The 24,411-nt window shown below is 42.1% G+C and overlaps 1 protein-coding gene across 4 annotated transcripts; it reads left to right on the top strand.

The window, feature by feature from the left end:
* The first annotated feature begins 399 nt into the window (after positions 1-399).
* On the top strand, positions 400-24,093 carry LOC147430400 (uncharacterized). 4 transcript variants are annotated; one of them, XM_086495725.1, is made up of 4 exons: positions 400-1,052; positions 1,162-1,231; positions 4,330-4,373; positions 23,825-24,093. In XM_086495725.1, exons 1-4 carry the CDS (start codon positions 881-883, stop codon positions 23,842-23,844), a joined length of 306 nt encoding a protein of 101 aa, XP_086351851.1. In that variant the 5' UTR covers positions 400-880; the 3' UTR covers positions 23,845-24,093. The 4 variants fall into 4 exon arrangements, 2 of the variants coding, with proteins under 2 accessions (XP_086351851.1, XP_086351850.1); XM_086495724.1 differs by lacking the exon at positions 23,825-24,093 and adding an exon at positions 5,164-6,718 and having other exon boundaries at positions 908-1,231; XR_015185869.1 differs by lacking the exons at positions 400-1,052; positions 23,825-24,093 and adding an exon at positions 5,164-6,718 and having other exon boundaries at positions 1,099-1,412.
* Positions 24,094-24,411: the final 318 nt, after the last annotated feature.

The raw sequence follows: 24,411 nt of genomic DNA on the forward strand, positions 1-24,411 counted from the left end.
AGCCGGTGGTGTGCAAGACATTTATGAAGTCAACACATGTTGAAAGTTTGAGTTGAACTTTATGTTTTCCTAGTCAAAGAGTGGATATACATGTCAAATTAAGTCAACACAGTGAAACCACGTTGATAACGGTGTGCTCATTTTAGCTCTTCAATGTGGGGTTGCAATCAAGGTTTAACATCGATGGTTGGTCTTGCCTGGATTCATCCAGCGACATATATAGTATAAAGAGAGTTGGTGGTACCAACGACCTTTTGACGTATACAGCATAGAGAGAGTTGGTGGTACCAGCAGAGCTTTTGCCAGCGATCCAAGGTTGGAGCCATTACTGCAGCATGAGGTTCCTTATAAACCTGCATATATTTATTCGTTGTGGGTTTTGGAGCCATCCTGCGGCATGCGGCTCTACTTAGAAACACTGATAGTTTCGTTTCCTTTCTGTACGTTAGAAACGTGACATAATGAGGAGGTAGCTTAGTGCATCATGTGGCTTCCTCATTCCATTGTCATACTGCTTGCATGACATATTTGTTCTACAGCTATTTTTGCCCATTGAGGCCTGTTTTTCATGTGGATGAACTTCAAAAGGGGTCACATATTGAAGATTGTTTCTATAGCTTTTCCTTCAATCTCCAGAATATGTTTTGGCTTTTGAGACCTGTAATTTCCGAGCCAACGCAACTTGGCAAGATCCTAGAACTCGTAGTGCTTTGTACCTGTTGAAGGCTATTATACATCGAGCTGGACTCGATTCCTGCCCCATGTATTGATTTCTCTCTGATTATAGCCGAACGTAGAAGCTTATACTGTATTACTTGGCCTAGCAATTTCTTTGCTTGCAGTACCATTCTTCCAGCCAAATTATGCCCGAGAAAACTGCATGCCACTTTGGACAGTACGATTTGTGAAATGGTGGAGTTTGTATAGGCTTCAAGACTTTGCAACAACATCAGTAGCAAGTGACCTTAAGCGCACGATATACCTTGCATGGTGGTATTGGGCCTTAGGTGCCGAAGTTGGTGAGGATGTTTTTCTGGATACAACAGATATTAGTGAGTCAGCTTTGGTTACGATTGGCGATAGTCACTGTGACTGAAGGTGCTACCATACAAGCTCACCAGGTGTCAAGGGGTATTGTATGGTTTTCTCCACTTTTTGCAGGAAGGGGGCCATGGATGGGACCCTACTCTTTTGCCAGTCTTGGGTTACATATTCCATCTGGGCAATGCAGGTGTGGAGCAAGTTGATATTTTTTTAGTATGCATTCATTAATATAATGCACTTTTGATGAATGTGGTGAAGCTGTCCTTCAATGAAGTTTTCATGTGTTGTAGGACCTTCAGCCAAGGCGCTTACTGTTTTCGTTCTCTCTATGCATTCAACATTTCTTGGGATTGTACCTTGTAAACTTTGTAATGACCATCTCAACACTGCTTGTATATTCTCTTTTCATATGGTTAGAATCCAAGTTTTTTCAGTTTCCCCAAAAGTTATTCTTGGAATCGGAATGTGTTTACATTGCATTGCCATTAGCTGCAGTCCTCCCATGGCATCTAACAATGTTGATTCCGCTCCTAACATACCAAGATGACCTAAGTACATTATTCAAACCCATGGCAGAGGTAATTGACAAAAGAGTATTCCTTTCCCTGACAACTTGCTTCATAGGGACTTATGCAGTCCACTGTGTTATTTTGTGCACTCTCACTTGTGTGCTGAAGTGGTGCTTAGTTGGTAAATGGAAGCCCAACAAAGACCTTTCTCCTAGCTCCAACGCGGGATTTTGCCTTTGGTTGGTCCATCGACTTATAACCTCTGCACACACCAAGTTCGCAATGTTTTTGTCAGGAACTGAGGCTCTTTGCATATATATGAGAAGCATGGGATCCAAGGTGGGATTTATGGCTTCCATCAAAGGGGTGAATCCTCTCACTAACCCGGACCTTTTGAATTTGAATGCCAAATGCCACTTGGGCGATTTTGCCAAGATTATCACCAGCATGATGCACCAAGGAGGCAGCCTGTGCTCACTTGAGGCTAGACTAGGAGCCCACAAGTGTTGCAGGTGCTCATAGTGTGATACTTCCTGGCACCACATTTGAAGAGCGAGTACTTCTTGGAGCCATGTCAGTGGCCAAAGGGTAGCACGTTGAAAAAGGACAGCATCTATGTCGGTGTGCAAAAAGCAACAGCTCAATGGACAAAATTTCCCAACTCCAAATGGTTGGGTGCAAGAAACCCAGATTCATGCAGATGCGATTTTCCAAAAGGACCTTCCAGATAAAAGAGGAACCCCAACTTTTAGTTTGGGCTCTTTGAAAGTGAAATTGCAGGTGAGCATAAGCTTCCTAAACCTAGCATCTATTTGGGTAATACAGCCCTTGCTTCAAGTCTTAGTTCCTATCACCTTGCTAGTGGGCACGATGTATTCATGTAGCCTACAGGACTAGAAAGCTCCAGACTACAGTAAGCTGCTCCTGTAGGCTAGAGATTTCTGGTCATGTCTTTGTTGGGCATATACGACAACCATTGCACTTCAAGCAAGCATAGGTGCTTGCATATGGAGAGGTGCGTTCATTTTACAACAGTTGAAACCAATCCAGACCTTCTTTGCCCTGCCCTTGTTGGGCATATACGACAACCATTGCACTTCAAGCAAGCGTAGGTGCTTGCTTGCATTGGTTTTACAACAGCTGAAAACAATCCAGACCTTCTTTGCCCTGCCCTTGTTTGGAATATCCTGCATCCAACGTGTATATTAGGAGAAATACTCTCACTCCGCATTCTGAAAATAGTCGGCTGGAGCTTCGCAACCCTATCCCTGTTGGGTATATCCCGCAATCAACGTACTTCAAGAGATGCCATTCTGGATATGCGTGTTGACCAAGGCAGTGCTACATGTCTATAAGCCAAAAGCATACGTGATTGTATCTGGATAGATGTGCTCACTTTGCATCAGCTAAAAACAGTTCAGAGCTTTTTTGCCCCAGCCTGCTCGGTATATCCTGTAGTTAGTGCATACACCAGGTGACTGCATCTGCAGAGATGTGTTCGCTTCACATTAGCTGGAGACAGTTCATGGCATCCTGCAATGCTACAAATGAAGTGGAGAGTCGGTGTGATCTCCGCATTGGAGGCAGCTGTGTTGTCTGTACTATAGCAAGAGATGACAGAGATGTAGGTGATTGAGATTACCATGGTAGTCAAGCTAGAGTTCAAGGACCAACAGCGAACCCTTCGGCCAATTAGGCCAATTACGAGGCGAGGACACCCTAATTGCTAGACCTCGATTCCGACCTGGAGTGAAAGGCAAATAAGTTTCTAAATTGTTTCTGCTAAACCATTACTCTGAAATGGTTCTGTATGCATGATCTTCTCTGAGAACTTGATTCGATATATCTCTAGTGTAGTTTGCTTACTCTTGCCTTATCTTTTGATCGATGTTTCATGCAGGGGGCACCTTGCATGATTGTAACACAGAGTGTTTGGGTTGGTTCTTTTGTGCGTACGTCTCTATATACGTCCACATACGTCTGAGCATGTCGTGTGTTGCATTTTTGCCCCTATAAAGGGTCTAGTTGGAGTGCTTGCAGCAGGGACATGTATGGTGCTGCAACATCTGGGCAAAATAGACCTATCAATTTTGCGTTCTTGTAAGTATCTCTTATGTTTGCCTATAGGAACAGGACTAGAAAGCTTTGGGATGGTTTCAGTGGATGTTGAGTAACAATTTCTCTACACGTATTGTGCTGGACTGTACTTTAAGAGGATATGCATGGCAAGGGCTCCCCAAGTAGACAACTCTCAATATATGTAACTATCAAAATTTTCAATGTGCTCAATGCATGGTGTTATGAAGGTCTAGAGGACCAGAGCCAAATGTATGTTAGTAACATGAGAAGAAATATAGTATTGCATCAGACAAAAAACTGTACATTTGCATGGCTGATCCCTCTGACAAAGCTATTTGGGTCATATTGCTGACCCGGATTGAAAGACAGATGGATGTAAGAGCTTGCATATCTAGTACCAGATGGCAACAGTCCACGTTATGGAAACCCTTGAAATAGGTGCGAGTCGCAAGTGGGGTGATTATCTGAGAGAGAGAGAGAGAGAGAGAGAGAGAGAGAAAGAGAGAGAGTGAGTGGTTCATCTGCACTCATAGCCCCACCTTGTCTGCGCTTAAGTAAAATGCATCAGCATCTTCTTTTGCTGCCTTTGTTCATGGTGTTTTGTAATGTGTGTGTGAGAGAGAGAGAGAGAGAGAGAGAGAGAGAGAGTACAAACGATTTTTTGTTTTTTGTTTTTTTGCACGTTTTTTGGTTGTAGGTGGTTATTGCTGTTGGGAAGTAAAAAGGTCATAAGTTGTTTAGGTGATCTCTCTCTCTCTCTCTCTCCCCCCTTGAACCATGTTACATTTTTTACCCAAAGTTTGAAGAATTTGTGTACTACTGCCATGAAATTTGAGAATAGATTGAAAATATGCTTTTGTGGAGTCAGTAACTTTTTCTTGCCTTGCTGAAAATTTGTGGCTACTATCTTTGGTCCTAGTGACATCATATCTTGCTCAATACCTCCACACTACCCAGGCAAATAAGTCACTATGCAAACAATCATAATTAGGGTAAAATCTATTGCGCATGCTGGGGCTATACCTTTACTTGTAGCATGTAAAAAATGATGATCCGAATAAGATGTGTTGTAGCTAAGGCCAAGAGGTTGGGCATGGCTCAACTCTTGTGATGATGGTTGATCGGTCGGTGGGGCAAGGGAGAGTGAAATTCTTGGATACTCAAGAAGCTTCTGGATTGTTTTGATTTGCGTCTCTCTGGATGGGAGGCTGCCATGCTTTTGCAAAAGAGAATGTGGATATAAGCTAGAAGCTGGCATAGCTGCATGAGCGTGCACATTAGACGCTTCTTCTTGAGCTAGTTGTCTTCCAAGATGACTATATGGCCAAGGGTTATCGGTTACAGGCTGATTTGAATGAGGTAGGGCTAGCGTGGATGATGTTGCGCTGCAGTTTGCAACAAGTAGTATACTTTCTTGGGAAGAGGAGCTTACGGGTAAAGAGGCAGAGGCAAGTTTGAGAGGTAGTTTCCTACTTTTGGATTGTGTGGTATTCTTATGACTTATATATTGTGGGGATACAACATTCTGCAGGTGAGTAGCTGAGGTAAGACTATGCATGCTGCTACGATTTGGGACGGCGTCACTTGCTGCGGCACTGGAAATAGGAGGTGACTGTGCCGCACCGTGCAAAGATGCGGTTGGCGAAGGCTGCAGCTTCCGCTTGCACGAGCCTTGCGATTCTGAAACCAGTGGAAGACATTGGCCTCAGCAATAAACGTGAAGTTGAAAGCGAGTGCAAGTCGGACCGCTCCCTCTAAGAGTGACAAGGCTTTGTCTTATCGGGCTCTTTGTTTGACAACAAAAGAGAGTATCCAGTTGGGTCATGAGAATGACAATCACATGCTAATCCTCAACGAAAAGGCAGTCTCGAACCAGTCAGGTGCAAGTCCTCTTTGCAAGTACTCATACAGTTTGCTATTATACAAAAAAATGGAATCGAAGGTCCTTATATATCCAGAGCCGTGCTTGATTCTTGCAATTGGAATGCTCAAAAAGATGTTCGACTTCCAAGCTTGAAGAGATGACACAAGAAACATATCTAGGAGACTGGGAGACGTGGGCAACTTTCTTTATCCCCCCCCCCGCTCCCCTCCCCTCCAACAAGCATGAAACACTTTCTGCTTGAGGTTTACTGGCTTGCCCGACCTCGACGGGTGTAAGAGCCTCGAGGGTGGTAAGGGAAATGGTAATGACAGCCACATGTTTCAGGGATGTATTTAAGGCTTGAATATGTTGAGACCATTGTCGAGAGACCGTGCACAACTATATCTGGAGTGGCATCGCTGTGCAGAGGGCAGTGTGTGAAGCCGTTGTTTTCTACGTGCATGTCAGTCGTAGCTACAAACCAGTATGTGCAGTTAGAAACAGAGTTCAAAAGTTTCGATGACACTGGTTGTTAGGACTTGGACTGAATCGAAGGAATCCTCTCTAGAAGCCTATCTCGAGAAGTCTTACGCTGCTTCTTGTGAATGCAAAGCTGCAGGTAGTCTATAGCTTCTTGTCTCTATTGCTCAGATCCAACCACACATAATCAAAATATGAGAGAACCTATCACTCTACATTTGATGGAAACAGCTCGTAGCATCATCACTCTTGCCTTATATATTCTACGACCACAATGCCAGGTGTAAGCATAAGTCATTGCACATCGCAAAAAGTGCTCGCCTTGTACCTGATGACATCAGCCTAGGAAAATAGCCTTTACGTCGGACCAAAACAGCCTAGAGCTTTCCCACTCTTCTCATTCCAAAAAATTTTATAATAAAAAAATAATGCATCTAAAGAGGTGACTAATCCAGCCTCTCTTTCGCTTGTTGGACATGTTAAAGTGGTGATGAATACATTGCAAAGTTCAGATGCAGATCCCAGTTGCAATCATACATGATTGTAGCATGAGAGAGTTCATCGCTTTGCATTAATGAAACAACCGACAGCTTTCCCACGCATCCCTTGCAAATGGAAAACCATGCAAGTCTCCAGCACAAGCCTCGCAGAAGCTTGAGCAGCAACAACTGCGAGAAAGACGATGACTCATGCCTTTTCATGGACTTCAAAAGAAACAGAGGAAGACTATTTCTCGAAAACTCATGCAGGAAATTTCTTCCTTGAAAGCCTTGGAAGGGAAGACTTCTCTTCATTGGAATACAATCGACGAGATTACGACTAGTAGATACTCAACCTGTTGAAACCATCTCCTCAGAAATTTTGTTACCCATGTAGACGTCTTGTGCAAGGCCACAGACCTTCAAGTGAGAGCAATCACCTCTAAAAGCAGCATAGAGCGAAAGGCCTCCCGTTGTTAGGTGATTGCATCTGGTGAAAGGCCTTTTCCTTATTAGATGATTGTGTTTTGTGAAAGACCTTCAAATCTGCGATTCGGCGCTGCTCTGCGGATAGAGAACGGGTGAGGCAGAAAGTGTCTACGCACACACTACTTCGAGGAAAGTTAAGGAGCTCCTAAACACATGCTGTGAGGGAGAGTGTGCATACACGCGTGCGTGCATGTGTGTGTGTGTCTGTGTGTGCGTGCGTGTGGTTTATTTGTTGTCTATGAGCATTTAGTTTCGCAAGGAAGGATTGGCTGAGCTTCACTGTGATGTGCAAAAAGGATTTTAGTTGCTTGATCTCACTTCCTAAATCATAGACAAAAACTTTGGTTGCACCCTCATCCAAGTGTGACAGCTACGATATCAAATGTGTCATCTCAGCCACGACTTTACTGACAAGAATCGCCAGCTTTGGGAGAGCTCCAAGGCAAGCGAAGAGATTGTTTCAGCACTTACGAGAAAGCAAACATTGATTGTTCAATCTGTAGCTGTAGATGTCAGCCAATAGGAAATTCCAGGCAATACTTGTGAACAACTGGCTGCAAAAAAGACGCAGGTTTGACATGCAAAATGCAACATATTTACCATGTAAACCAGGACTGAAAACGCGTCTTTTAACGAGGCCGAGGATAGAAATCAACGGGAGCACTTAATGATGGCAAAAGAATGGTCATGCGGAGGCTCAATGGGCTGCCAAAGTTCTGAATCACAAAAAAAGAGGCTAGCCAGGCTAGATCCAAGGCAATTCAATGAGGGAAGAGCTAAAAACTGGAAATGCTAGGGGTGATTTATAGTGATGCACAGTGGTAGGGCTTACCTGATGATGCAGGGTAAAAGCGCTAGGGCTCAATGCTACTATTGAAAACACTAGGCTGATTTGAGTAAAAAAACATTGGGGTTACTCCAAAAACGCTAGGGCTGATCTGTTTCTCCACCTGGTGCTGCGAATATTACTAAGATTGACGAATGGTTGGGACTCCTTTACAAAAACATTGGAGCATGGGCGTTATCTGTAAACTTGTGGAATGGCTAGGCCGGGGTCTCTCTTTACATGCAAGTTTTCCAGTTACAAACCCTTCAAGGTTTAGGTAGGTACAAAACTATCTATGTCTTGAGCCGCATTCGGGTGTCATACATAACCATAAAATGGTTGCAAAATCTGTAAAATTTCAGCAACGAAAAGCTGAAAATATCATGCACAAGATGCCTGCTAAACCTCCTCAAATGTCTCTACTACCACTGATGTACATCGGTATGCATCTAAGTGTCAATCCGAACCTGCACATAGACCACCTCCACATGCAAAACACGTTATGAATTCCCTGAATTCTCAGCTATGCAGAGCTGGAAAGAACAGTTGCATATGGCTTGCAATAGGTCTCCTACTCATCGTGTGTATCGACTAGTAGTCGGGCTGCTCACACATGCATACACGCACTTGTCTATGGCTGAATATTTATCACTCCAAAGCTGTCCAAAACCCTGAAGTATACTGATGCAAAAAAAAAACAGCATACTTCAGTTGACACTCAAGCGTCTAAGACTGTCAAAACATTAAGGGCTGTGATACCATGTTAGAATAAGCAGTGGAAGATGCAACGAAGACAAAAAAAAGACTTTTGATCTGGCAAACACCTTGACTCCAAGTTGGCTCAACTTCGAAAGGATCCTCTACAGTCGAGAACAGTGCTCTGCATCTCTTTAGGTTCTCCTCTATAGTGAGGTCGGAGTCAATGAGGGTATCGGACGGAGAAGCCATAAGCGAGGTTGCCCTCTGTAAAGCGAGGTCGGAGACAATAAGGGTAAAGGACGAAAAAGTTGTAAGTGAGATTCCATAGCCTTACGTATGCAGATCAGCCCCGTTTCGGAGAAAATGCCAAAAAAAAGAACAACAAGATTCTCCTCACTCAATCAAGTCCAAAACAGCACCAGGTCAACCTACACTCCAGCGTCGAAGATTGTTGAGACACCTAGGGTTGCGATACCATGTCAGAATAGGCAACTGAAGATGCAATGAGGACAAAGAAAGTTTTTTGATTCGGCCTCGACTTCAATCTCGCTTAACTTTAAGAATATCCTCTAGTACTCAAGAACAGTGTTTTGCATCCTGAATCCTCCACAAGGTTTCCCTTTGAAAAGAGAAATCGCCGTAAACAAAGGTATGAACAGGAAAAGTTCTAAAGAAGGTTCCACAGTCGCCACGTACTCAAATCAACCTCGACTTGAAAAAAGCCCAAAAAAAACCAATAAGCTTCTTCTTTCTCAATCAAGTTCAAAATGAACCAGATCAGTCTACTCTTGGATATTATAATGAACAAAGGTAAGAGACGGGAAAGTTGTAAGCGAGGTTCAGGTTCTGCAACCTCTACATATCCAAATCAGCCCCGAATTGGAGAATATGCCAAAAAACAAAACACCACGCTTCTTCTCTCTCAATCAAGACGAAAATGGTACCAGATTAGCCCACACTCGAGTATCCAAAGCTGTCGATACACCAAGGATGTGATACTAGGTTAGAATAGGCGGTAGGAGATACAATGACACAAAGAAAAGCTTAAGATCAGATGAATAACTCGACTCTCTGATTTGTGTTACCTTCAAGAGGATCCTCAAATACTTGAGAAGAGTGCTCTATATCTTGAATCCTCTATTAGATTCCTCTTTGTACAGAGGTGGGAGTAAACAAGTATTAAAGACGGGGAAGTCGTAAGTGGACATCCATAACCTCCATATACCCAATTAGCCTGAAATTGGAGAAGACGTTGTAAAAAAAAAAAGCAAGCTTCTTCTCTTTGAATCAAGTCTATACCTCACCATATTAGTAAACACTTGAGCGTCCAAGACTCTCGAGACAACAAGAATTGTGATAGCATGTCAAAATAGGCGGTAGAAGATGCAATGAAGACAAAGAAAGGCTTCTGATCCAATAAACACCGATTTGGTTCAATGTCGAGAGGATCCTCTAGCGCTTAAGGAAAATGCTATGCATTCTTAACCCTCCACACAAGCACCCAAGGCTATCGAGACACCCAAGATTGTGAAACCATGTCGGAGTAGCCAATGCAAGATGCATTGAAAACAAAGAAAGGGTTACGACTGAAAACATTGAGATTCCGATCTAGCTCAATTTTGAGAGATTCCTATAGCAACTGAGATGAATGCTCGGTACCATAAATCCTATGCGAGATTTCCCTCTGTAAAGTGAGATTAGGGTAAAGGATGGGAAAGTCATAACTGGGGGTCCATAGCCTCATATACACAAATCAACCTTGCATTGAAGAAACACCGAAAAAAAGAACAACAAACTTCTCCTCTCTCAACCAAGTTAAATTGGCACTAGATCAGTCTATACTCGAGCATCCAAGGCTCTCAAGACACCAAGGTCTTTGATACCATGTCAGAATAGGCTGTGAGAGATGCAATACAAACTCCTCCAAAGGCCCACTTTCTATGGTGAAAGCGGTCTACTATTGATTGTACAAATCTCTACAATGCAATGGACTTATCGATGATGTCGACGACGATGAGGACGACGATAAGCCGGACTGAAAACTGAAAATGCTAAGGGCTGAAATCTGTAAGACTCTACATCGGTGAGGACGGCGATGACGACAACGTGACGGCGATGCGTTGAAAATGCAGATGTAATTTGCAAATAGTGGGCTGAATATGCAAACGATAGCTAATCTAACCGTGCGGTGAGGATCTGCTGCGCGAAGGTGAGATATGCGAAGTTTGGGGGTTGCGATGCAGAATCTAACTGCTGGAAACTGAAAACTGAAAATGCTGATGCAAGGGACACAAGTACTCCCGTTGTTTTCTATCATCGGCCTCATTGAAAAACTGGATTTCGAGTCCTGGTTTACATGGTAAATTTGTTGCATTTTGAGTACCAATGTTGCATTTTTTGTACTCGGTTTTCAGTTCTTTAAGTCAGCGTTGACGCCGTCGATTATCCGGAACTGCTCATTTCTCCATCACTCTCCTAGTGTAAGACTCTATCGGCTTACCTCCAGTAAGACTGTAAGACATAGTACCATCGTCATTACTAGCAAGTAGATGAGCAAAATCACATTGAGAGTCTCCGCAATGAGCTTGTTGCTGAAAAGGGAAAAGCCTGAATCTGCATCTTCTTAGCGATCAATAGCCATTAATCCAGAGCCAATGTTCCAACCTGAGGTAACCACCACGGGAGTCCGCAAGCATTGTGAGCCTACATTTGGAACCACATCTTTTACAGAGACATGGATTTATCTAGAGCTTCCATCTTTTAGCAATCGAGTCAAAACCGCAAAATGAGTCTCTATGTGAGGGGTGCCTGCAAAGCGAAACCTCGACGTAGCTATTCCACAAGCTGACAGATAACGCCCATGCTGTTGTAGCAAGCTTTCAGCTGTTCATTCCAACAAAGCTGAGTCTGTAGCATTCAAAAAGTCACCAAAACTAGAGAAGATACTCCATCCAATTACATCCAAAAGAAATCATGATACCAAACAAGAAGGATATTCTGAGGACTAGTCACCTGAAGGTTGTTAATTTTTTACATAGCTAAAGCAATTCAATCTTCGTGATGACTGTAAATTGTGGGGATATCTCATAGTACCTCACCAAAATGCGGTCAAACCTTCCTCTGAAGGCACCACTTCCTACGGTGAGACCAATCTACTACTGATTGCACAAACCTCTACAATGCAACGGGCTTGTCGACGATGTCGACGACGAGGAGAACGATGATGATACGGGCTGGAAATTCAAAATACTAAGGACTGAAATCTACAAATCTTCTAACTACTAAATTCTGACTCTACGTCGATGACGACGGCAATGACGACGACGCAACGATGACGATGCAGATGCTGAAACCTATGAGCAGCGGGCTGAATAGTGAGGTTCCATAGCCTTACGTACGCAGATCAGCCCTGTATCGGAGAAAATGCCAAAAAAAAAGAACAACAAAGTTCTCCTTACTCAATCAAGTCCAAAACAACACCAGATCAACCTACACTCTAGTGTTGAAGATTGTCGAGACACCGAGGGTTGCGATACCATGTCAAAATAGGCAATTGAAGATGCAATGAGGACGAAGAAAGTCTTCTGATTCGGTGAGCGCCTCGACCTCAATCTGGCTTAACTTTAAGAATATCTTCTAGTACTCAAGAACAGTGCTTTGCATCTGAATCTTCCACAAGGTTTCCCTTTGAAAAGAGAGATCGCCATAAACAAAGGTATGAATAGGAAAAGTTCTAAAGAAGGTTCCACAGTCTCCACGTACTCAAATCAACCTCGACTTGAAAAAAGCGCCAAAAAAAAACAATAAGCTTCTTCTCTCTCAATCAAGTTCAAACATGAACCAGATCATTCTACTCTTGGATATCATAACGAACAAAGGTAAGAGACAAGAAAGTTGTAAGCGAGGTTCTGCAACCTCTATATATCCAAATCAGCCCCGAATTGGAGAATATGCCCAAAAAAAAACACCATGCTTCTTCTCTCTCAATCAAGACGAAAATGGTACCAGATTAACCCACACTCGAGTATCCAATGCTGTCGATATACCAAGGATGTTCTAGGTTAGAATAGGTGGTAGGAGATACAATGACACAAAGAAAGGCTTAATATCAGATGAATAACTCAACTCTCTAATTTGTGTTAGCTTCAAGCGGATCCTTGAACACTTGAGAAGAGCGCTCTATATCTTGAATCCTCTATTAGATTCCTGTTTGTACAGAGGTGGGGGTAAACAAGTATTAAAGACGGGGAAGTCGTAAGTGAACGTCCATAACCTCCATATATCCAAATTAGCCTAAAATTGCAGAAGACGTTGTAAAAAAAAAAGCGAGCTTCTTCTCTTTGAATCAAGCCTATACCTCACCATATTAGTAAATACTTGAGCGTCCAAGACTTTCGAGACAACAAGAATTGTGATAGCATGTCAAAATAGGTGGTAGAAGATGCAATGAAGACAAAGAAAGACTTCTGATCCGATAAACACTGATTTGGTTCAATGTCGAGAGGATCCTCTAGTGCTTGAGGAAAATGCTATGCATTCTCAACCCTCCACACAAGCACCCAAGGTTATCGAGACACCCTAGATTGTGAAACCATGTCGGAATAGCCAATGGAAGATGCATTGAAAACAAAGAAAGGCTTACGACTGATAACATTGTGATTCTGATCTGGCTCAATTTTCAGAGATTCCTATAGTAATTGAGTGTTGGGGTATAAAGCCCAATGTGGTCGCCCAGGTAAGTGGGCGGGCCGCCAGGTATGTACACATATTCTTTTGTAAAAACCTAATAAGAACTCACTATGCTCTACACATTACAGTAGAGCGAGTTCACCATATCGTCGTGCTCTTCTTCTCGCACTCTCTCTCACGTCGCACTTCCGCTCGTACTCCTTCAACTGGTATCAGAGCTCAGATCGAGGCTCGGGGCAGCACTGCAGGAGGCTAGAGTCACCAACTCAGATTGGAGTGAAATTCGACAAGCGAAGACACGGCCCCAAATCTCGTGGGCGAGACCAAAGGGCTCGGTGTTGTCAGAATTTTATTCTGAGGTCATCTCGGCCACCGTTTGGCTTCGACAAAGGTCTACACAGGCCATTTTCGACTACGTGGTCTCGACGGGTGCAGATCCGACTCTGCAAATTTGGGGTTTTCGGCTTACGACTGCAGGTGCTGAGGATATCGACACTCCCAGAGTGTTGATTTGTGGCTGTCTACACATCGAAGGACGGCTCACAGTTCTTGGAGGCGTGTCACATACGACACGGGCACATCTACACACAGATGTGGGCGACATCCACTAGTTCATCAGGTAGCTTGTGTTTGCTGCTTGATATTCCAGATTTCATCTTGACATTGCAGGTACTTCCACATGGGATGTATTGTCAGAGATGATGTATGTCTGTTGAGGGTTTGCTGGCTGTGAGTCACGCAGCAAACAACCGCCGCAGCGGTTACAGCATATAGTGGGAAATTTGTGGATGTATGACTTTGTGGGAAGTCTATGTACTGTCAGATTTACTGCAGCCTTTGTTGAGGGTCGAGTGAGGTTTTATTGAGCTGGGGGATTCTCGAATGTTGAGATCCTTTCGGTGATACAGGTCTTGGAGCGATCCCTCAAGCACCCTTAGATAGGCAGCTAGGATGTATTGACTGTGAGTTAGACAGTTGGGATTGCATCTTTGCTTTACTGCCGTTGAGGCATTGTCGCAGTCTATGCTTACAGGACAGTGACAGGACAGTGAGAGACAGTACAGGTGCAGGAAAGGTTTACCCGCAGCTTACAGTGTCAGAGAGACAGTGTTTTTTGAGCTGTTTTTGGTCTGTTTTTTGAGTACACCAGAGCCATTTTACAAAGGAGACTCTGCCAAAATTTATGCAGAATCTGAAGCTTTCTTGGTTCATTTGACAGGTTGATATTGGTTCAGAGGTCAGTTTACAGGGGAAACTCTGCCGAATTTTTCCCAGGAAAGTAAACCACTGTGAAGCGTAGCTATGGTTGGATCACACGACACTGCTCTTTACAATATCAAGAAGCTGGATGGAACCAATTTCCCATTGTGGAAGAAGCAGATTTGGCACGTGTTGGTACAAAAGAAGCAAATAAAACCTATAAAGATCAAGGGGATAAAACCAGAAGATATGGACGAAGATGAATGGAGCGAAATGGATGAATTGGCACTTTCTACCATTATGCTGACTTTGGCAGAAAGTGTTTACTTCAATGTAGCAGACGAGATGTCGGCTTATCAAGCATGGTTAAAGCTGAGTGATCTTTATGAGAAGCAGAGTGCAGCTTCACAGGTATACTGGCTTAAGAAGCTTGTTGACTTGAAGATGAAAGAAGGGACACCTATGTCCAATCATCTGAATGAATTCAACACAATCTATAGTCAGTTGTCAGCTCAAGGTGTCAAGTTTGATGAACCTGTTAGAGCTATGTTCCTGTTGATCACATTGCCGGAAAGTTGGGACACTTTTCGCACAACTTTGAGTAATTCTGCACCTCCAGATGGTTTGAACATAGCAGGTGTAGAAGGAAGTCTGCTTACTGAAGAAACCAATAGAAAGACAATGGACAAAGGCAAAGGAACAGCCTTAGTTGTCAGGGGAAGGACCAAAGAAAAGTACAAAGGTGGAAAGAGGAATCAGTCTCGTAGCAAGTCCCGCAGTGCTAAAGGCAAGAGTGACATAGAATGCTACCATTGTGGCAAGAAGGGTCACATGAAAAGAGACTGCAGAGAATGGAAAGCAGAAAAAGGCAAAGAGAAAGCTAAAGACCATGGTGAGAAGAACAAGTCCTCAGTGAAGATTCAAGAAATAAATGTGACAAACACTGTTGCAGAGGATGACAGTCTAGTGTCAGGAGACATCTACTTCTTGAAGAATACAATGGACTCAGCTCTTCTTACAGCATCTGATGGAAATGCACTGAGTGACTGGATTATAGACTCAGGGGCATCACTTCATGTGTCTCCAAACAAGGAGTGGTTTACCTCTTATGTGACCACTAAAGATCATGTTCGGCTAGGCAATGGGCAGACATGTGAGATCTTAGGTGTTGGAGATGTTCAATTGAAGTTTCAGAATGGCTCTTCTTTCACGTTGAAGAATGTGAGACATGTTCCCGCAATTACAAAGAGCTTGATCAGCACAGGTTTACTTGATGATGCTGGCTACGTCACCACTTTTGGACAGAACATGTGGAAGATATCCAAGGGTTCTATGACAGTAGCACATGGAGTAAAATCTGGAGGACTTTACATGATTTATGTATCAAATGTCTCTAAAAATGTAATCAATGTAACTGAGCAGCCGAACGTTTCTTTGTGGCATAGCCGGTAAGGACATATGTCCAAGAAGGGAATGGAAATCTTGTCTCGTTCTAGTTATTTGCCTGGCTTTTCATTTAATGATTTTGAATTCTGTGAACATTGTCTGTATGGTAAGCAAACACAGCAGCCACATAAGCATAGAAGTAGTAGAAGAGATACACAGTTGGCACTTGTTCATAGTGATTTGTGTGGACCTATGCCTAACCTATCTCTAGGGGGAGCTTCTTACTTTATGACATTTATAGATGATTACTCGAGGAAAGTATGGGTTTACTTTCTCAAGCACAAGGATGAAGCGTTTAGTGTTTTCAAAATGTTTGTGACACTTGTGGAGAATCAGAGTGGCAAGAAGCTTAAATGCTTATGCACTGACAATGGTGGAGAGTATGTTTCAAAAGCCTTTCAGGACTTTTGTGAGTCAAAAAGTATAAAATGTGAACTTACTGCTCCTTACAATCCTCCTCAAAATGGTGTTGCTGAGAGGATGAATAGGACCATACAAGAGAAGGTCAGAAGTATGTTGTCTAATGCACAGCTGCCAAATGGGTTTTGGGCTGAAGCTATATCAACAGCTGTTCATCTTGTAAATAGATCTCCTAGCAAGGTTTTGCAAAAGGATTCAGTGCCAGAGATGGTATGGTCAGGCAAAATGCCCTCATACAAGCATCTCAGAGTCTTTGACTGTGAGGCATATACTCACGTTCCAAAGGAATTTAGGAACAAACTTGAGCCAAAGAGTAGAAAGTGCATCTTTCTAGGCTATGGTAATTCTGGTGAGATGGGGTACAGACTTTGGGATCCCGAATCCAGAAAGGTTGTCCGCAGCAATGATGTTCACTTTAATGAATCCAAATATCATTCTAAACCAGAGAGGGTTGAGGATATTAGAAGAGTTGTCTTCCAAGAAGATGGACCTACACGTGCAAGACAAAATGTCAGGGCTCAAGAGGAGCAAGGACAGGATAGAGTGGAACCACAGGTTGTGGCTGAGCCTGAGCCACCTATTGTGCGTAGATCTGGACGTGTCACGCGACCTCCTGATAGGTTTGTTCCATTTATAAACTATGTCATGTTGACTGATTGCAATGAGCCTTCATGTTACAAGGAAGCAGTGCAAATGAAGGACTCCGGGAATTGGCAATTGGCCATGCAGTTAGAGATGACAGCTCTGCATAAAAACAAGACATGGAAGCTAGTTAAATTACCACAGGGCAAAAAGGCTCTACCTTGTAAATGGGTTTACAGGTATAAGATCACCGCTCATGATAGTCAGCCAAAGTACAAAGTAAGGCTTGTTGCCAAGGGCTTTCAGCAAGAACAAGGCATTGACTTTGATGAAGTCTTCTCTCCGGTGGTCAAGATGACTACATTGAGATGCTTTCTTGCATTAGTTGCCATATTAGATTTGCTGTTGCACCAAATGGATGTCAAGACAGCGTTCTTGCATGGTGATTTAGATGTGGAAATTTACATGCAGCAACCAGAAGGGTTTGTTGAGAAAGGAAAGGAAGATTGGGTATGCCAGTTGTTAAAGAGTCTTTATGGCTTAAAACAATCACCGAGGCATGGTACCATAAAGTCCACAAGTTTATGCTTTCTCAAGGCTACAAACGTAGTGAGTTCGATCACTGTCTATATACAAAGAAGGCTAAGGATGGTAGTTGGCTGATTCTTATTTTGTATGTGGATGACATGTTGATTGCTGACAAGCACTTGGAAGAAATTTCAGCTTTGAAGTCAAAGATGGCAAAATCGTTTGACATGAAAGACATGGGTGAGGCAAGTCATATACTTGGTATGCGCATTGAGAGAGACAGATCAAAGAAGTTGATTTTGTTATCTCAAACAGAGTATATTGACAAGGTTTTGCAACGTTTCAATATGGAGAAGGGAAAGGCACTGAGTGTTCCATTGCCACCATATGTGAAACTTAGCAAACAAGATTGTCCTGTGTCTGAGGAAGAACAAGCTGAAATGGATAAGATTCCATATGCGTCTACAGTGGGTAGTTTGATGTATGCAATGATTGCTACTCGCCCAGACATTGCATTTGCAGTGGGAGTAGTAAGTCGATACATGTCAAACCCAGGCAAGAAACATTGGGAGGCAGTGAAAGGAATATTGAGATACCTGAAAGCTACAAAGAGTATGTGTATATGCTATGGGAGTCAGGAGCTAAGTGTAAAGGGTTTTACAGACTCAGATTATGCAGGTGACTTAGACAACCGAAGGTCTACGTCAGGGTATGTCTTTACATTGGCTGGTGGAGCAGTATCATGGCGTTCTAGATTACAAGATTGTGTTACTCAGTCTACTACAGAGGCTGAATATGTTGCAGCATCAGAGGCATGCAAAGAATCAATTTGGCTTAATCGACTAGTAACAGATTTGGGAATCAAAGAAGAGATGCCTGTGTTATATTGTGATAGTCAAAGTGCTATACAATTGGCTCGCAATCTAGTTTATCACTCAAAGACAAAGCATGTGGATGTGAAGTATCATTTCATCAGGGAAATGCTCGAGGATAAGCAACTTCAGCTTGTCAAAGTTCACACCACAGAAAATCCTGCTGATCTACTTACAAAAGGACTTCCCTCAGAGAGCTTTGCGCATTTTCGCAAGCAGTTAGGTGTAGGGTAGTACATCACTTCTCTACATCTCTTGTATATTAGCTTGTATAGTAGCTTCTCTCACACTTAAAGTACCACATTGGACTTTAAGTGGGAGGTTGTTGGGGTATAAAGCCCAATGTGGTCGCCCAGGTAAGTGGGCGGGCCGCCAGGTATGTACACATATTCTTTTGTAAAAACCTAATAAGAACTCACTATGCTCTACACATTACAGTAGAGCGAGTTCACCATATCGTCGTGCTCTTCTTCTCGCACTCTCTCGCGTCGCACTTCCGCTCGTACTCCTTCATTGAGATCAATGCTCCATACCATAAACCCTACGCGAGATTCCCCTCTGTAAAGTGAGGTTAGGGTAAAGGATGGGAAAGTCATAAGCGGGGGTCCATAGCCTCATATACACAAATCAGCCTTGCATTGAAGAAACACCGGAAAAAAGAACAACAAGCGTCTCCTCTCTCAACCAAGTCAAAATGGCACTAGATCAGCCTATACTCGAGCATCCAAGGCTCTCAAGACACCAAGGTCTTTGATACCATGTCAGAATAGGCTGTGAGAGATGCAATACAAATTCCTCCAAAAGGCCCACTTTCTATGGTGAAAGCGGTCTACTATTAATTGTACAAATCTCTACAATGCAATGGACTTATCGATGATGTCGACGACGAAACGGAAAAATATAAGGGCTGAAATCTGCAAGACTCTACATCGGTGAGGACGGCAATGACAACCATGTGACGACGATGCGTTGAAAATGCAGATGTTGAAATTTGTGAATAGCAGGCTGAATATGCAAAGGATAGCTAATCTAATTGTGCGACGAGGATTTGCTGCGCGAAGGTGAGATATGCGAAGTTTGGGGGTTGTGATGCAGAATCTAACTGCTAGAAACTGAAAACTGAAAATGCTGATGCAAGGGAGGCATGGTTTACACGGTAAATTTGTTGCATTTTGAGTACCAAATCTGCGTTTTTTGTACCTAGTTTTCAGTTCTTTAAGTCAGCGCTGACGCCATCGATTGCCTTACCTCCAGTAAGACTGTAAGACACAGTACCGTCATCATTACTAGCAGGTAGACAAGCAAAATCACATTGAGAGTCTCCGCAATGAGCTTGTTGCTGAAAAGGGAAAAGCCTGAACCTACATCTTCTTAGCGATCAATAGCGATTAATCCAGAGCAAGTGTTCCAATATGAGGTAACCACCACGGGAGTTCGCAAGCATTATGAGCATACATTTGGAACCACATATTTTACAGAGACAAGGATTTATCTAGAACTTCCATCTTTTAGCAATCGAGTCAAAACCCCAAATGAGTCTCTATCTGAGGGGTGCCTACAAAGAGAAACCCCGGCGTAGCTATTCCACAAGCTGATAGATAACGCCCATGCTGTTGTAGCAAGCTTTCAGCTGTTCATTCCAACAAAGCTGAGTCTGTAGCATTCAAAAAGTCGCCAAAACTAGAGAAGATACTCCATCCAATTACATCCAAAAGAAATCATGATACCAAACAAGAAGGATATTCTGAGGACTAGTCACCTGAAGGTTGTTAATTTTTTAACATAGCTAAAGCAATTCAATCTTCATGATGACTGTAAATTGTAGGGATATCTCAGAGTACCGAACCAAAATGCTGTCAAAACTTCCTCCGAAGGCACCACTTCCTACGGTGAGACCAATCTACTACTGATTGCACAAATCTCTATAATGCAATGGGCTTGTCGACGATGTTGATGACGAGGAGAACGATGATGATACGGACTAGAAACTGAAAATACTAAGGACTGAAATCTACAAATCTTATTACTACTAAATTCAGACTCTACGTCGGTGATGACGGCAATGACGACGACACAACGATGACAATGCAGATGCTGAAATCTACGAGCAGTGGACTGAATCTACAAACGTTGGCTGACCTGACCATGTCACGAGGATCTGCTGCAAGAAGGTCAGATCTACGAGGTTTGGGGATTGCGCTACAAAATCTAACTGCTTCAAAAACTGAAAACACTGATGCAATGGAGGTAAGTGTTTCCGTTGATTTTTATCATCGGCCTTATTGAAAGCTTCATTTTAAGCCCTGGTTTACATGATAATTATATCAGTTGCTTCCAAAAGGGATTGGCATCGGCTTAGAGGGTCACTCTCTATGGCGAGAGCGGTCTACTATTGACTGCACGAACCTCTACAATGCAGTGGACTTGTCGAGGATGTCGACGATGATGAGGACGACGATGAACTAAAAACTGAAAATACTAGGGCCTGAAATCTACAAATCTTGTACAGACTGAAGCCTGACTCTACAAGCAATGACAACGACGTGACGACGATGTATCAAAAACATAGATATTGAAATATACGAATAGTGGACTGAATGTGCAACTGATAGCTAATCTGACCGTGCGGCGAGGATCTGCTGTGCGAAGGTGAGATATGCGAAGTTTGGGGGCTGCGATACAGAATCTAACTGTTGAAAACTGAAAATACTAATGCAAGAGAGGTAAGTACTCCCGTTGTTTTCTACCATCGGCCTCATTGAAAACTGGATTTTTTGTCCCGGTTTACATGGTGATTCTCCATCACTCTCCTAGTGTAATATCCTATCGCCTTACCTCCAGTAAGGCTGTAAGACACAATACCATCATCATTACTAGCAAGTAGACGAGAAAAATCATACTAAAAGTCTCTGCAATGAGCTTGTTACTGAAAAGGGAAAGGCCTAAATCTACATCTTCTTAGCAATCATTAGCCATTAATCCAGAGCCAGTGTTCCAATCTAAGGTAACCACCATGGGAGTCTGCAAGCATCGTGAGCCTACATTTGGAACCACATCTTTTATAGAGACAAGGATTTATCTAGAGCTTCCACCTTTTAGCAATCCCGTCAAAGCCCCAAGATGAGCCTCTACCTGAGGGGTGTTTATAAAGCCAGACCCCGATCTACCTATTCCACAAGCTGACAGACAACGCCCATGCTCGCATGTTGCATTTTTTGTAGCAAGCTTTTAGTTGTTCATTCCAACAAAGCTAAGTCTGTAGCATTCAACAAGTCGCCAAAACTAGAGAGGATAATCCATCCAATTACATCCAAAAGAAATCATGATACCAAACAAAAAAGATATTTTGAGGGCTAGTCACATGAAGGTTGTTAATTTTTTATATAGCTAAAGCAATGTAGCCTTCGAGATGGCTGTAAATCGTGGGGATATCCCAGAGTACGACACCAAAATGTTGTCAAACCTTTCTCCAAAGGCCCCACTCGCTATGGTGAGGTCAACCTACTACTAATTGCACAAACCTCTACAATGCAATGGGCCTGTCGACGATGTCGACAACGATGAGGACAATGATAAGACGGGCTGAAAATCGAAAATACTAAGGACTAAAATCTGCAAATCTTGTAACTACTGAATTCTGACTTTCCGTCGGTGACGACGGCGATGACGACGACGCAATGATGACGACACAGATGTTGAAACTTATGAACATTGGCTGAATTTGCGAACGCTGGCTGACCTGACCATGTCGCAAGGACCTGCTGTGGGAAGATCAGATCTATGAGGTTTGGGGGTTGCGATTCGAAATCTAACTGCTAAAAAACTGAAAGCGCTAATGCAACGGAGGTAAGTGCCTTCGTTGATTTGTACCATCGGCCTCATTGAAAGTTGCATTTTCAGCCTTGGTTTACATGATAATTTTGTCGCGTTTTGCATGCCAAATCCACGTTTTTTTGTAGCTAAATGTGACATAGAAAGATAGTACAGTTGCAATAGAGGCTATTGCAAGGGTTCTCCATTTGTATCTTTGAGCTTGCCTAGTTTCAACATACAGACCTCCTCGCTTGTACATGGCTGCTTTATAGTGCAAAAAGATACGTGGCTACTCTTCATTGGCCAAACACCCTCGCCATTCCCACAATGGCAAAACAATGAGGAACTATGTGCATCGTGTCTAAGTAAACGGCTGCCATAATGTCTACCTTACTGCAAGCCTATGTAAGATTGCACATGAGAGTACAAAACCAAGAGGGTTGTTTTGGGTAGACCTACATTCTTCGCAACTTGCCATCCATTAATGTGTGGATTAGTCTTCTCACAAAGGGATGCAACTGTGCACGGATCTCATTCAGCAAGACTTGCAATCTCAATGAAAAAAATACATGATGCCCAATGGAGGCAGGGGCAAAGTCCGCATCCACCTGTATATCATGGAATGAATTATCAAATTGGACCCTTCTTCTTGCTAATGCAATAGACCATGCCTGCAGCCTTGTATAATTACGTCACTTTGACCTTTGCTACCTAAAAAACGTAAAATAGTCAGAGTAATTTAACCATATTTACTTTTTCTTCCCAATCGCAAGTTCCCACATAGTCCAAGTTCAATTGGATTAATGTAGTCGGAGGCATCCAATACTGCTTTCTCTGCAGTGAAGGTAAAAGACTTGAATTGGACTCCAACACGTATTGTTCCTTTCATACTTAAGCACCGTAGAATTTAAATTAGTAAATATTCTATGTGATCAAAACTTCCAAGGTTTGCTTACTCTATTGAACCATCTTCAAGTCTTACAATTAAGTATAAATTAAAAAAATAGTAAAATTGAATATTTTCTAAAACTTGTTTCTTTACATTTATGAAGAGAGAGAGAGAGAGAGAGAGAGAGAGAGAGAGAGGAAGATGGAGGGAAAAAATAGAAAGAATATTAATCTAAACAATGTAAAAATGGTATATATATTAATAACAGTTTCCAGTGAATGGATGCACGTAATGTATTGTGATCTGAATACAAATTTAAATTAGATTTTGATTCGTGAATTTCAAGTTCTTTGTTTGTCTTTGTAGAAAATTTATGGTTCTTTCATATAGTAATGTAGTCATATCAACAAAAAAAGATTGATATTGATAATAGTTCATTGAGACTAAACAAAAGAAATATATATAACAACTTTGAATGTTATATGAGGTAAACTTCGATTTTAAATATATATAGATTTATTTTTTTTTCCCTTTTGAAATGCACCCTACTATCCTATTCTCAGGACATAGTTGTGCGGGTAAAATCTTTTCATATTCAAATAAACGTCAATGTCTTCTTCCGAAGACTTGATTGTGTTCTCAAAAGGAAATAAATGTGCATATAAGCGCACGATTATGTCTTCCGAAGACAAAATAGTGCAACAGAGAAAAAAAACAATATTTAATCGCACTTTAACGTCTTCTCCTGAAGACTTGGTAGTGCTTTTAAATTAAATACGTGCAATCTTTTACATCATATTCAATGTTGCTAATGGTCTCAGTTTGCAATGCTCATTTTTCGTAGTGTACAATTTAGAAGTGTTTTTTTTTTTTTTGCACTATATATGCTGAAAGTGACAAAATGATTTGTAAACAGATGCAACTTTATTTACATAGAGTGAATTTTTACATTGAACAACGAAGTTAAAATACTGTAAGGTGAATGTTCCATTCGAAAGCCGTTCTTCCTTCCAATATTCCCTTGCATGTTCGCTTTCCATCTGGTATATTGATGTATATTTCATGGCTATATTTTTTAGCCAAAAGAAATGTTTCTATAGTACTTGAATATACGTCGATGTTTTTGCTTGGCGTCACTTGCACTGCTCTAAAATTTCTACCTGGTAGAAATATGTACATTGTACACTCTTCTAAAAATAAGTTGCTTTATGGACCTCTACATTTGTGTATAAGAAGTTTGCTTGAATTCTGTAGCAAAAAATGTCATATTCAAAACTTCTATCTTCAGATAATCTATTCGTAAATTAGTGTGCATTTTGTACTTTTGGATAATCTACTTACAGATTAACATGCACTTTGTAGTGTCGTTTCGTTTGTAGACAAAAACTAGATTCTTGAAATTCTCGAATACATGTCGATATTTTCATTTGGTGTCTGCTTATAGTAGCTGTGAAAGATTGCTCATCAGGGACATTTACATTGCGTATTTTTTCAAACAACTTG

This window comes from Adiantum capillus-veneris, chromosome 22 (assembly GCF_014529385.1).
Source record: "Adiantum capillus-veneris isolate H3 chromosome 22, ASM1452938v2, whole genome shotgun sequence".
Lineage (NCBI taxonomy): Eukaryota > Viridiplantae > Streptophyta > Polypodiopsida > Polypodiales > Pteridaceae > Adiantum > Adiantum capillus-veneris.

Bases quoted from the DNA above. Each gene is read 5' to 3' on its own strand.
- LOC147430400 (XM_086495725.1), top strand. From the start codon at position 881: ATGCCACTTTGGACAGTACGATTTGTGAAATGGTGGAGTTTGTATAGG. The intron at 1,053-1,161 runs GTGAGTCAGCTT...CACTTTTTGCAG, and splicing joins TCTGGATACAACAGATATTA to GAAGGGGGCCATGGATGGGA. The intron at 1,232-4,329 runs GTGTGGAGCAAG...TTTTGGTTGTAG, and splicing joins ATTCCATCTGGGCAATGCAG to GTGGTTATTGCTGTTGGGAA.